At 38.7% G+C, this 16,081-nt stretch overlaps 3 protein-coding genes and 1 pseudogene across 4 annotated transcripts; 2 read left to right on the forward strand and 2 right to left on the reverse strand.

Moving 5' to 3' along the window:
• Window positions 1-4,031: 4,031 nt before the first annotated feature.
• On the reverse strand, window positions 4,032-4,788 carry LOC147934817 (uncharacterized). Its single transcript, XM_087472809.1, has 2 exons — window positions 4,331-4,788; window positions 4,032-4,149 (listed from the first exon to the last, which is right to left on the reverse strand). Exons 1-2 carry the CDS (start codon window positions 4,786-4,788, stop codon window positions 4,032-4,034), a joined length of 576 nt encoding a protein of 191 aa, XP_087328935.1.
• A 367-nt stretch (window positions 4,789-5,155) lies between these two features.
• Window positions 5,156-7,746, forward strand: LOC104728588 (uncharacterized; annotated as a pseudogene). The gene is made up of 2 exons (XR_015571241.1): window positions 5,156-6,079; window positions 6,176-7,746. The product of XR_015571241.1 is annotated as an uncharacterized LOC104728588 (transcript).
• LOC147934818 (uncharacterized) lies at window positions 6,342-7,604 on the forward strand. Its single transcript, XM_087472810.1, has one exon. The coding sequence runs from the start codon at window positions 6,342-6,344 to the stop codon at window positions 7,602-7,604; it is 1,263 nt and encodes a 420-aa protein (XP_087328936.1).
• A 141-nt stretch (window positions 7,747-7,887) lies between the features above and the next one.
• LOC104728589 (uncharacterized) lies at window positions 7,888-9,711 on the reverse strand. Its single transcript, XM_087472811.1, has one exon. The coding sequence runs from the start codon at window positions 9,709-9,711 to the stop codon at window positions 7,888-7,890; it is 1,824 nt and encodes a 607-aa protein (XP_087328937.1).
• Between the last annotated feature and the right edge of the window lie 6,370 nt (window positions 9,712-16,081).

A 16,081-nucleotide genomic window follows, 5' to 3' on the forward strand; every position in this document is an offset into this window, starting at 1 on the left:
ATGTTGTTTTGCGACGTAACCAAGTTGTTATACATTCATGGTGGTATTTGTGATTGCATGGTAGAATGTTTATATTTGTTTCCCTCTTTAGATCTTGGAGACATATTGAGCATTCCCCATCTTCTTCTTCTGTCACTTGTGTTTGGGTATTTTCTAGCTCTCCTATTACCACTTCCACATCTAGCCTTGTTGCTGCATTTGGGTTGTTATCTTCGATTTCGAAGAAAACTTCTACTTGTTGTGTTGTTTCCGCTCCAAGGTATAGAATAGCTGAGTGTATAAAATCTGTCAAATTGTTAGTTAAAGTACTTGATGTTGCTTCGTCAATATCATGGAATGTGAGGTAGAAGTTGGTTATCTCTTTGAATTGATTATTAGTCGGTTGTAGTATTTGCTCATTGGTGAAGAGGATGGTGTAGGTGATGTTGTTTTCTCCTCGGTGTGGTCTTGTGATTTTGAGATGGAGGTTGTTTCCTGGATGTGTTTGCGTTGGAAGTAGAGCATAGTACATTGCATATAGTATATAATCCATTGGATTTGTGTTTGCTATAGTGTGTCAATGTTTTCTTTTCCCGTTTTAAGTGTTTCTCATGCTTGGGCTGCTACTTTTTATACTTGTTCATTGTGCATGTCTATCATTTCGTTAACCTGATTTGTTATTTATTCCTGTTTTAATTTGCGTATTGAATTTTGTTCTCATCAATCCGTTGTGTGTTTTTTTCAACATTGGTTTGTTTGTAACATAATAGTACTTTAATGTCATTATTGTGTTGGTTTAATAGTTGACCTGATTCTTGGGATTATTGTGTTATTTGTACGATATTTTTGATGCATCCAACGTCTAAATTGTGTGTGTTGTTTGTTTTTTTTTGTTGGGTTTTCGAATGGGATTTGAGTTGTAAGAGAGAATTTTTTTTTTAATAAATGTGAGATGTCCGTTTCCATTATTGTTGACTAAAAGATATTCACTTAATTATTTTATTGAGTAGTAAATGTATGAAACTTGGTTTTAATAGTATAGATTGTGTATAACCTCTTTATATTGCTCCAATGTCGGTTCCTTTGTAATTTGTCATAAAGGTTTTCGACGACAAATATGGCTAACGTTTCGGAGCTTAAACTAAGTTTTCATGCACCAGGGGTGAAACACTGTTTCGTTGATGGTGATGAGGATGGTGATGAGGTTGGTGGAGACTCTATGTTGACGGCTTGGTTGAATTTAAATAGAGACAATTCACTTGCGAGGACACTCACATACGGTGAGATACCAAGTCTTTTTACTTAGAACAGGAAAGAGAAGCGGTTCATGCCCAGGAAAAGAAGGTTTCAAAGAGGAAGGATTGGTCATGTTCCTAGTAACAGAGGAGAGCTGTATTTTTTGAGAATCATTTTAGGTGTTGTGAGAGGGCCTACATGTACTGAAGATTTGAGAAAATATGAAGATGTTGTTTATGAAACATACAAAGAAGCCTGTTCGGCACGTGGAATCATTGAATAATGTTTTTGTGTTGTTTTTAATTGAAGTTCATGGCTGTATGAGAATACATTTGCTTCCTTTTATATTTAATACAATAATAATAATATGTTTTTCCATTTTTTATTCCCGTTTTGCATAGTCTGCATCATATATCATAAGACAATTAATCCAATATCAGAAGGCCCAATTATGAATTGTGTTTTGTTTTCCGTATTTGATTTTTTTTTATTTTTCCTGTGGTGTGTGCGTTTTTGATGCTTTAAAATTGGTGTGTGGGAGTTTTTTTTTAATTGGTTTTAAGAGATACTGATGGGGTGTATGTGTGTTATGTGCGGTCTACTTTGTTGGGTTCATAGACTCATAGTATAAGTTTTTTTTTTTTGGTTGGGTACTCAGTTTTTTGTAGTCTTTCGTCGTTCTGTCCCAGACTGCCAGAGTGCCAGGTCGGTGAAGCGTATTCGGTTTGGTGGGTGTCTGTGTTGTCGTTGCTATTACCATACCGGTTGTAGAGCCCCTGTTTTTTGATCGGCCCATAGTTGTACAGGCCCAGTTTTTATGTCATTTATCACGTCTCGTGTCCCTCTTTATTTGTTTTTGAGACGGTGGTCGGTTGTTGTGTGTTTCGGGCAACTCCATCACTGTTAATTGAGAGGTTAATTTTTTTTTTTAAATGCATTTTGTTCCCCTGTTTGGGGTGCGCGTTATAGGTGTGTCATCACCGGGCATCTGTGGGTTTCTGTTTGTTATTAGAGTTCTATTTGATTTCACCTATTGTTTGCCTTTAGTCTGTTTGTGTGTTGGTCACTGTGTTTTAAATGGCGAGAGGCAAGGTGAGGCGACAGAGGGTAGGTTTGGCGCCCTGCGCCTAGGCGAGATTCGCCCCACGCCTTTGGTGTATGAGGCGCAACTGCAAAAAACAGACATAAGGTTAGTCATAAATAATCGATTCCTTACCATGTAAGCACAACCTGAGTCTAAAACCAATAGTTTATCATTTGAAATTGAAACATAGAGAAAGATTTGAAAACAAAGAAAAAGCCAATCATGAGTCTGAAACAGAGAAATGAAAACAAAGTAGAAGCAAATCCAATGAAAGTTTAAAACTTAAACACAAAGCCTAAAAATCCATCTCATCATCATCAAACTCGTCATCTTCGACATAGACTTCAGTATCATCATCTCCTCCTATGAAAGTAGAAACTTAGATCAGAGAGGAAAAACTATCGTGAAACTACGAAGCTAATAGTGAAGTTTGACTTTATATGCAAAAAAAGTTTAGGGCTTCTAGCAATAAATTCACGGCAATCAACAAAATCATTCTAGAAACATTTTAAGTAAGCAAATATTGAGAAAATATTGAGGTTTAACCATATATTACCTCCTACTATTGCAGGCGCTAAGCGAGATGAGGCGGGCTCCATGGAAAGGCATCCCGAAGCGAGCGCCTTTGGTCTACCGCCTGGCCTCATCTACTAGAGGTGCTACACCCTTATAATCACCTCGCCTCTCGCCCAGGCACGTCTAGGCGACGCTTTTTTAAACACAGGTTGGTCATTTAGCTATAATCGAGGGTTGTTATGGTGTGGTGGATTGAAATTAAGTTACGAGTTTCCATAAAGACTTTGTGAGCTGCTTTGTTGTGGGCAATTATGTGTGGTGGGGAAAACTTGAAGATCTTTTTTGTCATCTACTCTTTTTCTTCAAATTTGCCTATTCGTTTCAGTAATTTTGGCATTGTTGAGTCGGATATTCCACTAATGACTCTTAATTTGGGTGGGTTTTTGCTAATTCTTCTAATGTTGTTCGTTTCCAGCGCGTTTTTCTTATGGGTTCATTTGTTGGATGTGTGTTTTAAGTACTCATCTCTTTTTTCAAATACGTCGTCGCCCTTTGTGTTTTCTCATTGTCTTGCTATGTCTCTGTTTGTGGTGTGTGCTAACTGTGCCTGGTGGTTCTTCTACTTTTGAACAAACAGCTTTGTTAACCCAGTTCACGGTTGCCACCGCTACGTCTGGGGAGAGTCTGCTCTCTCAACCTCCACTAAAAGAGACCGGAAAACACCTTCGGTGTGGTTTACACGGTAATATCTTGCCTATAGACTACGGATAAACAAATTAATGATTTAGTAAAGATTTGCGGGAACCATCTATTATACCTCGGGAGAGCCTGAGATTAACTCTCTTTGTATTCTCATCTCTCTGTCGTTTAGGATTATTGGTAATCTCATATCATTCTTCTTCAATGGCTATTTACTTTCTGTTCTGCTGCATCCTCCTCCTTTTAGTGGTGTACCTGTTATCTGTGTTTTTCCCCAAAGGAAAACGAAACAATGGCATATGCAGAGTATATAATGGGAAGTTTGAATATGAAAGTAATATGGGTATAAGGATACTTATGTTGTTGCCCATGTGAAAAAGGATACATTAATATTTGGTGTCGCCTTCTATTGATCCCCAATGTCCTGTAGAGGTGATTATTTATAAACAACATGTCTGATCTTAGTTGTTTAAGATGATATTCTGATTTACGATTGATAGTTTAGTCATACCTGTGGTTATGTTGAGTTGTAGAGGTTGTTGAAGACCTCTCTGAAAACAATATTTTTAACAGTCTGTTCATCATTGTTTTCCGTCTCCACATTTAGTATCTTTAGCCCTGCCTCTGATGTGACTCTAGATAGTGCCACATACAATTGCCCGTGTATGAAAACTGGTTTTGGGAGATATAAGCCCACCTTTTTCAGACTTTGACCTTGACTTTTATTGATTGTCATTGCGTAGCTAAGCCGCAAGGGAAATTGTCGTCGTTTTAATTTGAATGGCCATTTGGAATTTGCAGGAGAGAGTATAATACGCGGGATAACCACCTTGTTTCCTGCACATGTCCCAGTCAGGATCTCTGCCTCTATGACTCTTTCCCCCCATGTGTGTAACAATTAGTCTGGTACCATTGCAAAGACCCTCTTTCTGATTCATATTTCTCAGCAGCATAACTGGAGACCCTACTTTGATGGTTAGGTTTTGATCTGGTAAGCCCGAAAATTTAAGTGTGTTCAAAAATTCCATTGGATATAACAGTTGATCTTTCTCAGGCGTGTCTCCTTCCATTTCAATTGTATCTGAACTTAAGTATTCCTTTGGATCCCTAGGAACTTGTTCTAGCATCATCATGTTCAGATCATGGACTATGTCATTCTTTGGAGCTAATATGGCTCTTTTAGTGAGGTATTTTGGCTTCTTGTATTTGATTGCAAAATCTGGGTAAACGTCAGCAGCAAGTTGTTGTAGTGGGCTTTCTCCGGATGGAACCATCAACTTGGCAGCTGTGTTTAAAAAAGCGTCTGGGCGAGAGGCGAGGTGATTATAAGGGTGTAGCGCCTCTAGTAGATGAGGCCAGGCGGTAGACCAAAGGCGCTCGCTTCGGGATGCCTTGCCATGGAGCCCGCCTCATCTCGCTTAGCGCCTGCAATAGTAGGAGGTAATATATGGTTAAACCTCAATATTTTCTCAATATTTTCTCAATATTTGCTTACTTAAAATGTTTCTAGAATGATTTTGTTGATTGCCGTGAATTTATTGCTAGAAGCCCTAAACTTTTTTTGCATATAAAGTCAAACTTCACTATTAGCTTCGTAGTTTCACGATAGTTTTTCCTCTCTGATCTAAGTCTCTACTCTCTAATCTTCCAACTCTTCTTCATCAACTCATCATGTCCGATTCAGTTCCTACTAAGGAACAAGATCCAGCTAGGAAACATGCAACTCCTGTTTCTTCCAAACCTGGTAGTTGGACGTGTAACTATTGTAAAAAATCACAAGCGGTGGAGTACAACGTGCAAAACAGCACATTGTTGGTGGTCATAAAAATGTTACTGCCTGCACTATGGTTTTTGATCATATAAAGGAAGAAGTCAGAAGTTTCATGCTTAAGAAGGCTGAAGCTAAAGCCACTACTCAAATGATGCCACCACCACCCAATTTATACGATGAGTATGAGGAAGATGAAGATGAAGGTCAGACTAGTAAGCCACCGCCTTCAAAGAAACGTAAGGGTCCAATGGACAAGTATGTATGTCCAACTCCTCCTGATGTCTTAAAAGGAAGAAAAGACAGAAAAGAAGTTTTTGGAAAATCTGGTAAAGAACTTAGGGACAGAGCATGTGCAGAGATTGCAAGGTGGTTTTATGATGCAGGCCTTCCTTTTAATGCGGTTAACTATGACAGTTTCAAATCTTCACTTGAGTTAGTTGGTCAATATGGTTCTGGCTTTAAGCCACCAACCATGTACGAGCTGCGTGTTCCTTTTCTGAAGAAAGAAGTAAAAGAAATAGAGAAGCAGTTGGTGGAGCACAAAACAGAATGGTCAAGTAAAGGTTGTTCAATCATGTCTGACGGATGGCGTGATTCAGTTGTACAAAAGGACATTGCCAACTTTCTGGTTAATTCGCCAAAGGGATCAGTCTTCCTCAAATCAGTTGATGTATCAACAGTTGTGAAAGATGCTCATTTGCTGTTTGATCATCCTGATCGTATGGTGGAAGAAGTTGGAGAATCTAATGTTGTCCAAGTGATAACTGATAACACATCAAACTATATAAAAGCTGGTGAGTTTGTTATATCTTTAAGATTTATAAAGTTTTGTTTTGTTTTTTTTGATTGTTTATGAGTCTAGTACTGATTTGTATTTTCTTACTTTGCAGGCCAATTACTAATGGCGAATCGACCACATCTATATTGGCTTCCTTGTGCAGCCCACTGCATCGATCTCATGTTGGAGGATATAGGAAAAATTCCTATGGTGAAGACTGCAATCAAGAACTGCATCTACTGAATGGCTACATCTATAATCACACTTCTCTTGTGAATATGATGAAGAAATTCACTCAAGGAAATTTACATAGACCGGCAGTTACTAGGTTTGCTACATCATTCATCACATTGTCGCAGTATCACAAGCAGAGGAAAAACTTGAGGAATTTTGTAACTTCCCAAGAATATAATGATTCCAAGTGGTCAAAGGACTTAGGAGCAAGGAACGTGAAGAAGTTCATTATGCAAAACAGCTTCTGGCACCATGTGTTGTATGCACTCAAGTTGACAGGACCTCTAGTTAAAGTGCTTCGGTTGGTTGACGGAGAGAGAAAACCAGCTATGGGGTACATCTATGAAGCAATGGATAGAGCTAAAGAGGCCATTGCTAGGACCTTCAATGGGAGAGAAGAAGAGTACAAAGATGCATTTGCAATAATTGATAAGCGATGGGATTGTCAACTCCATCATCCTTTGCATGCTGCTGGCTACTATTTGAATCCAGAATTTCATTACAACAAAGAGTCTGGAGTGCATTGTGAAGAGGTGGAAAAAGGTTTCTACAGCACCATTGAAAGGTTAGTTCCTTCACTTTCAACTCAAGACAAGATAACCGACGAGCTGGTGCAGTTTCAAAATGCTTCTGGACTGTTTGGGATTCCAATGGCAATAAGACAAAGGACAACAAAATCACCATCTGAGTGGTGGTCTTCTTACGGAGGCTCTACACCAACACTTAGAGACTTTTCCATAAGGATTCTTAGTCTCACTTGTAGTGCGACAGGCTGTGAGAGAAACTGGAGCGTGTTTCAGCATCTCCATACTAAGAAAAGAAATCGATTGGGTCAACAACGTTTGAATGACATGGTGTTTGTTAAATACAATCGAGCTTTACAACGCCGCTACAACAGGAAAGACACCATTGATCCCATCATCCTACAAGATATTGATGACTCTAATGAATGGTTGGTAGGAAGAATGGATGAGCAGTCAGCTGATGAGTTTAATGATCTAGTGTATGAAGATGGTGATTTAACATGGGAGGCAGTAAGCACAACATCTGGGGCTAATGAACCTAACTACAATACTAGAGGCAAAAAAGCATCAGGATCGGCAAAGTCTTCAAGAGCTGAGAAAGGGAAGAATACAACATCAACCTCCACTCCAACTCCAAGGGCTGAAAGGACATCTCTAACTCCGATGACTTTGATTGATGAAGATGATGAGGATGAAGCTGAAGAAGATTTTATAGGAGGAGATGATGATACTGAAGTCTATGTCGAAGATGACGAGTTTGATGATGATGAGATGGATTTTTAGGCTTTGTGTTTAAGTTTTAAACTTTCGTTGGATTTGCTTTTACTTTGTTTTCATTTCTCTGTTTCAAACTCATGATTGGCTTTATATTTGTTTTCAAATCTTTCTCTATGTTTCAATTTCAAATGATAAGCTATTGGTTTTAGACTCAGGTTGTGCTTACATGGTAAGGAATCGATTATTTATGACTAACCTTATGTCTGTTTTTTGCAGTTGCGCCTCATACACCAAAGGCGTGGGGTGAATCTCGCCTAGGCGCAGGGCGCCAAACCTACCCTCTGTCGCCTCACCTCGCCTCTCGCCATTTAAAACACAGCTTGGAAGGTATTTTGATGTTGTCTGTGTCAGCGTTAGAATCCTCCATCGTTTCAATAGATGGTGCATTTCCGTCCCCAACTTGAAGTATCCACTCTACAAACTTTTTTTCTTCATCTTTCAGTCTCATGTTCTGAGATAATGTGTAGAGAATGCATGCATCCCAAATATTGGAGCGATTGATTGCAGCTGACACTGTCTCTTGTCTACTTCCTCCATTTATCACAGGTAGTATTTGCCTGAAATCGCCACCTAGCAAAAGCGTCTTCCCACCAAATGGTTTATCGATTGCAGATGGATCTTCTTTAGATAAGATATCGCGCATTGTTCGATCGAACGCCTCAAATGCCAATCTATGAGTCATGGGTGCTTCGTCCCAAATTATTAAGTCAGCCCGTTTTAGCAGTTCTGCTATCATGGATCTTGTTTTTATGTCACACACTGAATGCTCCTCTAAGGTAATTGGGATTTTGAATCTTGAGTGGGCTGTTCTACCTCCTGGAAGAAGCAACGCTGCAATGCCTGAAGATGCAACTGGTACTACAATCTTTTGTTGTGATCTTAACTTTGATATGATGGTTTTGTATAGATATGTTTTACCCGTTCCACCATGTCCATATAAGAAGAATAGGTTTCCTTTACCAGCTTCTATAGAATCCAATACTCCGTTGTATACCATTCTTTGCTCCTCATTCAGACTCTGGAATAGTCTTTCATGTTCTCTTCTCTCACTTTCGGGGTTGTAGCTCATTTCTTCATTAATGAAAGTGTTTTTCATATCAGTAAACAGCTCCTTATTTGGCAAAGGCATGTCTTCATATTCCAACAGTGATCTATCATGTTGATGCATGATCTTCTCCATCTCTATCAAAGTGTAACTCTTTAGTTGATCTTCTGTGAGATATAAATGGGGCATGTTTAAAACCTTCCGTTGGTTGTACTCTATGTCTTCGGCTAGAGACTTCCAGCAATGGCTCCATAATTTTGAAGGACTACTAACGTGGCAGAAAATTATTAGTGTAACAAAGAGATCTCGCAATTGGCTAGCTGAACCCCATTGTGCTGTTTCCTCTAATGCTTCTATCCATTCTTTATCTCCATCTAGCAACCCTCTTGCACAACAAGTTTCCTTGTATGTTTGATAGGTAACTCCTTCAAATGTCTTGATCTCACTAAAGCTGGTTACGCCTTTGACTTTGAACAGTAAAATCCTCAAGTAGTATAGTTCTCCGACTGTTGGATGTATATTTACTAACCTGCCGATGGTAAAACCTTGCTTCCTTTTTGTCCAAATTTTGGTAGTGGTATGCCATACAAATTGAGTTGGGAACTGTACATATGTCAAACTCCGTGCCTCCTCGTCAGTTTTATTCATCTCCATCCACTCTGTGAGCATTGTTCTTTCAACACCGTCCCGTGAAATAACACCGTCGAGACTCTGCATAGCGTTGTATATAAGAGATTGCTGGTCAGGGAGATGCAATGGAAGACGTTGAACAGCTGGTACGCTATAGTGAATATCAAAGGAAAAGATACGCCACATCGCCTCACATGCTGATATGTATCGGCATTCTTGATAATTCTTAATCTCGTCAACATAATTTGCATCGACCTTGATTTTAACCGCAGCACATGAAGCCGTCTCTACGACAATGGTTGCCCTGTCCACCCCTTTGGTGACGTATTTAAATAAATACTTAATCGCTTCTGTCTTACAACACCATTCCACATTCACATGCGCTTGGTACTTTTTAAGGAGGGGAAGGTTGTGCGGCACAACATAACGATTATCCATTATTGATTTCCCTTTAGTTATTTTCTTCGAATTGTCTTGCCTGCGGCGATACGTAAAAAACCATTGTCTCCGAACGATGTTTCTTGTGAGTATGATCTTGGGAATTCTTTAGTGCACACTCCATTCTTTGTACATGCTAAATTAGGATTATCTTTTGCACATGGACCATGCATCATAAACTGTTCCACCATCATAAAACCTTCTTTGTCTTTTTTTTCATCTGGGATCTCAGCTGAGATGATTTTATCTATGTCTTCTGCCGTTGGATCCCTCATACTTTTTTCTAACCAAACCAAGATATCTGCATGCGGTAGGCCGCGCTTTTTAAACTCGATGGTGTATATAACTGCATCAAAAGAATTGTTTTAGTAAATGTATTTCATTAGTATTTTATGCATTACACAATGTATATTTTACCAGATTTTGCAGTCGACACCCAAAAGAGGGGAAAAAAGTAATTACCAGATTTTGCTTTTCCGAAGAAGACTCCGTCCCAAATATCTGCGACCAATTCTTCTAACTTCATTTTGAATACACGACATTCGATATCTGGTCTATCGCTGGCTGTGCTGTTTCCTGAGATTTCCAAATGGTCCTTTATCTCAACCCAGTTTGGATTTGCTGTTATGGTAATGAAAAGATCTGGGTTGCCAAATAATCTGCATATTCCCATTGCGTCTTGGTAGTTTTGAGCCATATATCTTGGTCCTCCTTTGAACGAAGATGGTAAGATTATTCGTTTACCCAAATTGTTTGCATCACTATCACCTTTGTCAATTGCATCACATATGTTGTGGTAAAGTTCTGCTCTCAAGGTTTTCTGATTTCTCGCGTGCCAACCCAAGCGTTCTTGTTCAATTGCAATATATGCATCCACCACATATTGTTGAAGGAGACGGCCTGATCTTATCAAAGTCGTACCTTGTGACAGTCTTGTTTGAATTTGATAAGAATAGAACTCAAGCATGGTCCAAAATTCCCTCTTTATAGCTTTCTCTCCTGGTAGCAGTGGTATTTGCTCAAGATAACCATCTTCACCATAGGGAAACAATAATGGGTATTGTAGTGACATGAACTTCGGGTGTAACTCGCTCACCCTTTGCAGATTGTTGGACTTGTATTGGACAATGACATCTCGTTTACCAATTGTCAAAGAGAGGTCACCAATAATTAGTCCTGCAATTTCATCAGCTGTTGGTAAGTCATACTGTCTCCCGCGTTGTCGTTGGCCCACTAATCGAATGGACATTTCTGTTGGGTCTGCCTCTTCATGTTGATCTCTAGCCATTCTGTAGATTTTTGCAAGCTCGTTGGTGTCGTCAAGCATCTCTAGCAATCCGCAGATTATGCTTTCATCAGGTGGGGTTAATGATTTCCCATTCGTTAGGGCTTTAATTCTATTTTGCACCTCAATCGTCGTATCAAAAATGTACAATTGTAGAAACTTGGGGGACTCTCCATCAATCGGCAAAAGGGACCCAAGTCTGTGGTAATTTTTTCCATGAACTCTGTAGCAATATGGGCCAGGTCTTCTATTGATCGATTCATCAACTTTAGCCCCCATTGACGTAAACGCGAAAAGAGAGTTAAACGTCCTTATATGTTGGAGGAAATTTGCATCTTTTAGAAGTTTATCCAAATATGATGGGGTTTCTTTCATCTTGGGTAGTGATACACGCCCCGCATGACAACAAATGGAGAAGCTCAATTTGGTTATGTCTCTGGTTTTCCTTTGGCTCTCTGCTTGCCACATCAAAGCATCACAATAACGACAATTAACCAACGTATTTCCAACAGGGTTTGTGCGGTGACGTTTCCCTATGATCAAATATAGTATAACTTAGATAGCATATAATATATTTGACAATTTTACGTTTTACAATTTAATCTCTAACCTTTCTTCTCGGTTATGGTGCATCTGTCTGCTGATGGACGTTTACCAAGTGTTTGTGCATCTAGTGGTGGTGATTGTTGTTGTAGACCTGTTTTTAAAAGTATGTGAACATGTTAACAGTTAGCCGGGAGGGAAGGACGCACATTGAACTGAAGGAAATTTAGCTCTTACATTGAGGTTGGTTTTGTTGGCGGCTTAATCTCCGCACTTCTATTCGTTTATCTCTATTTTCTTTCCTATTTTCTGTAGTTGATGTGGATTTCTGTAGTTGATGTGGTCTCCACATCTAGATTTTGTAAAATGTAAGTAGTGTAGTGAATGAGGCAATCTTTGTTTGAGGACGAGTCAAATTTTGCATATCCAGAACATATAGTGAATGCTTGATGTAGAACCTGAACATGTTGTGAAAGCATGGGAGGTGGAAGGAGGGTGAAGCCTTTGTAATTTCCTTGGTTGCTTTGACAAAACTTGTCTTCGTTTCACCCTATTTCTTTCGATGTCTTGACAATATATGAAATTTTGTAAAGCATTAAAATATAAACGTGATTGTGGAATTGTCGTTCGTGATTGATGTATTTTTTTTTTTTTTTGGGAGATTATATATAGAATACAAACCTGTTGAGCTTGGAATCTGAATGCCTCCAAGGTTTGTTTTTTGGGCAGTCAATAAGTTGGAGTTCATTTCTAGTTATTTCGTAAGAAAAAGATAAGCGAAAGACAAAAGAAAAATATGACTGGGTATAGTTTTGTTAGTAATGGTTAGGTTGAGAAGGTTTGACGTAGAGAATGTGAAAGTAAGGAAAGTCTAATCGTGTTTTTAATTTTCCAGTCTAACGCTTTATTATATACATTAATTTGCCAAGGGAGCAAAAGATGGGTGTTTGAATTTGTAAAGGAGTGAGTTGTGGGTTTTTAATGATTTATTAATAACCATTCCCTACACTTTCTCCACGAGGCATTTCTAAGTTTTAAGCGGTTACAATATGGGGCTGTAGGTTTTTTTTTTTGGATTCTCCCTCCGATGGACTGCCGGTAATAGTACTGGTATACATTGTGTAATTACATTCATTTGGTTATTTGATATTTAAAACATGGGAAATTTTTTGAAATCTTGTTACAAACCTCGGCTACTGTTGGTTTGAATTGCCATTATGGAACATTATTTCATAGTAAATAATTTCAAGTGTTCATCAATGTTAATAAGGGGTGGTCGTTGTTGGTAAGTGAAAGTACTAAAAATATAAATGTTTTTCCCAAATGGAAATTTATAAAGTAAATAGGTAGACTTGAACTCTGTTAAGAGGTACTAAATGGTTTTAATTAAACATGGGTAAAGGAAAATGAAAGTGCGGGGAAACATGGGTAAATAAAAAATAAAAGGTCTTCAGCGGTTGCAGCAATGATGGGTACAGATGTCTTCTCCTCACCATCTTAGTGTTCAACAAATTATAATTTTTAAAAGCCTTCAGCGGTTCCAGCAACGATCGACACATATGTCTTCTCCTCACCATCTTAGTGTTCAACAAATTAAAATAAAATGATGTCAGATAGGAAAATAGCTGGCCCCACCTGAAGGAAAAACATAAACGTAATGTACTCACATGTTTGAATGGTGTTTATTCGTACTCAGAGTCAGTATCAGATAAGATGATTTGTTTTTTGCGTCCGCTACTATGTCGGGTCCTTGAAACTTTTGGAGTTATTGGTTCGGGCGTTTTCCTATAACACGAAGAAAACATACGTGGTGACTATTTGTTTAACCCTTATAGGCTTGCCAAACTCACTGTTTAAGATAAGTAATTAGGTTGATTTAAAATATAACCTGGGGCTTTTTTCTTTTTTTTGGGATTACCGAGAGCAAACCATCTTCAGCTTCGTGTCTCCTGTTGGTGTAAAGTTAAAATTAAAACCAAAAAAGTACACCACATTGTGTTTCAACCAAATTCCAAATCCCCTGGTAGGTTGGTGTTTTCTTAGTGTTTTGCAAGGACTTTCGGAATCCTCGGAAGCAGTCTCTGTCTGTTCAAATATACGGATGTGTTAAAATGAATGAAAGCATAAACTGGTTCGAGTGTTTCAGTAAATTTTCCTATATATTTTCAAAACAAACCTGTGATGGCAAGTCATTGTCTTCTTTCACTTCCTCTTCTCCTTCTGGTTTGTTTAAGGTGGTGACATCTTCAATATCCGATAATACAATTAGTGATTTACCCCTCTTAACCTTTGTGGTGCCTTGTGCTTTGGAGCCAGTTTTTTTGTTACATGTCCTGTGAGAGGAGGGTGAGGTAATTGGTACCAATAACCAAGTTTATAAGTGAAACAATCAAGTTAGTTGAGAATGAACCTGCCAAATGTTTGATCTTTGGATAAACCATCTTCATATTTCCTGGAAAGTGAAGACGTGGTTGAGGTTAGGAAAATAAGAAGACGTGGTTGAGGTTAGGAAAAGTGAAGACGTGGTTGAGGTTAGGAAAAGAAGAAGACCACGTAACATGTTAACAGAAGCAGATTAGGGGAAAACCTGTTAGGGCGGCGATCCCTCACTGGCCTTGCAGAAGTAGTGGTTAGCTGTACCCCAGTTGCTATTTCACGGTTGCAGGCAGCAGAATTCACCTATTAGACATGACAAGTGTAGGACTATAAAGTCGAGTTGTATGTCCCTTTATTCTGTTAATTAGGAAATTGCTTACATGTGTTTCATCTAACGGCAAGTGGCTTCCACTTCGTTTACCGTAGAGTCAACATCTAATTCAGTAGAAACCAAGACTGATTTCCTGCGGCAGGAATAGATGAAATGTTGTCAACCATTCATAAGCGGTATAGTCTTTCACGAGCATTTTGATGGTAGTTTACCTGCTAGAACGGCGTTTCTTAGTAGAGGGCTCAGCTTCAGTTGTGGGTCTGAGGTTATTCCCATCTGCAATCGCCTATTATACTTTGCAAGTTTAGATATAGGACTTATAAAGACCTTAAACCAGATGAGTAAGTGAGTCCTTACATGTGTCTTCGAGACGTGTGGTGACATTTTTTTCTTTCAGGTTCTTCTTTGATACTTTCATCTTCAGATCCAGATGAGACCATGAGTTCTTTACTCACGTTAGCCCGCAGGTTGCTAATACCTTCGGAAACAGCTTTTTGGGTGTTTTTCCTGCCAGTGTAGTCCAGAAATCTTAAATAACCGTACATAACCATTACGAAATTAACCATTGTTGTTTTTGTAAGAGGTAACCTTTTGGTCTTTTGTTTCTCCGGAGTCGTGGAAGACAATCCATCGTCGGATTTGAAAGCCTAGTGAGGCAAGGCAAGCTAGGTTTAAATAACCAACTTAAACATCAGTTGCACATATAACGAAAAACACTTTACAGTACCTGTTAGATCGGCGTTTTTTGGATGCTTTCCTTCCAGATGTAGCAGAGGGCTCGCCTTGGCATTCAAGATTTGGGAGTCCCCCAATTGAAGGAGCCTAAATAAATATTTACAAATAACCCAGAAAAAAGTGTGTGAGCGTATGGGTAATGGGCTAATCACATTTTGAAAAGTTAAAAGTTAAACTGGTAAGTACTGCACAAAATTAAATAATACATCTAAGGGTAAGTCTCCTTGGTCTTCTTTGATGGATGTCATGGTGAACGTCTCGTAGGTCGCATTGAAATTGTAGTGAGAGACTTTGATATTGAAATAAAAAATCTTCCCAATTAATTCTTTAATGGCGTCAGGCTCATCTTTGACAGGCTCGTCACAGTTCATCTGCAGTTGATATAGTGGATATTTGTAAGCATTTGGCAGGGAATAAAATAGAGGCAGGGTTATTTGCCTTTAGCCTATACAATGCATACCTCCTCATCAGCCAGGTCAGCACCTGTTATCTTTAATAGTTTGGTTGCCTCTTGATTGAGTATTACAAAGTTTGTTGTGTTGTAGCCATCATCGACAATAATTTGAATTCAGTACCTAGATAGTTTCCAAAAAAAAATGAGGAAAACGATATAAACGGGGGGAAACTTACTGTAGTATTCCTACAACTTCGTTTGGAGGGCATGTCAGACATGATATGGTGGAACCAGTTGTGTTCATTTTAAATTTGCAGCCTGCGCATGAAATGTAATTCCAACCATTGCGTAATTCAATATCAACCACTTTCACTTTACACCAGAAGCTCTTTTCCTGCAAAGGAATGAAAACATTGAATTAAAGAACCAAACAATCTAATTAAACCGTAATATATGTTTAAAATGTTACCTTGCCCCCTTGTTCTTTGACATAAGTCTCAACATCTTCAATCATGGACAAAGCATTAGGGTCGAAATGACTGCTTCCGTCTATAATAGATGGGACAATTCTTTCTTTGACATGGTTGCTGACGTGAAAAGGGGAGAAAAAAAAAACCACCATGTGTTAAGTTTCAGGAAACTGGTGTAAGAGGTGTTATATTTTAAAATGAAGAGATGAAAACCTTTGACAAAAGTTTTGGCAGGC

This window comes from Camelina sativa, chromosome 11 (genome assembly GCF_030686135.1).
Source record: "Camelina sativa cultivar CO46 ecotype springtype chromosome 11, ASM3068613v1".
Classification (NCBI taxonomy): domain Eukaryota; kingdom Viridiplantae; phylum Streptophyta; class Magnoliopsida; order Brassicales; family Brassicaceae; genus Camelina; species Camelina sativa.

Coding starts and splice junctions, on each gene's coding strand:
- LOC147934818 (XM_087472810.1), top strand. CDS start 6,342: ATGATGAAGAAATTCACTCAAGGAAATTTACATAGACCGGCAGTTACT.
- LOC104728589 (XM_087472811.1), bottom strand. CDS start 9,711: ATGGATAATCGTTATGTTGTGCCGCACAACCTTCCCCTCCTTAAAAAG.
- LOC147934817 (XM_087472809.1), bottom strand. CDS start 4,788: ATGGTTCCATCCGGAGAAAGCCCACTACAACAACTTGCTGCTGACGTT. Junction 4,150..4,330: donor AAACAAGGTGGTTATCCCGC/GTATTATACTCT, acceptor GGCACTATCTAG/AGTCACATCAGAGGCAGGGC.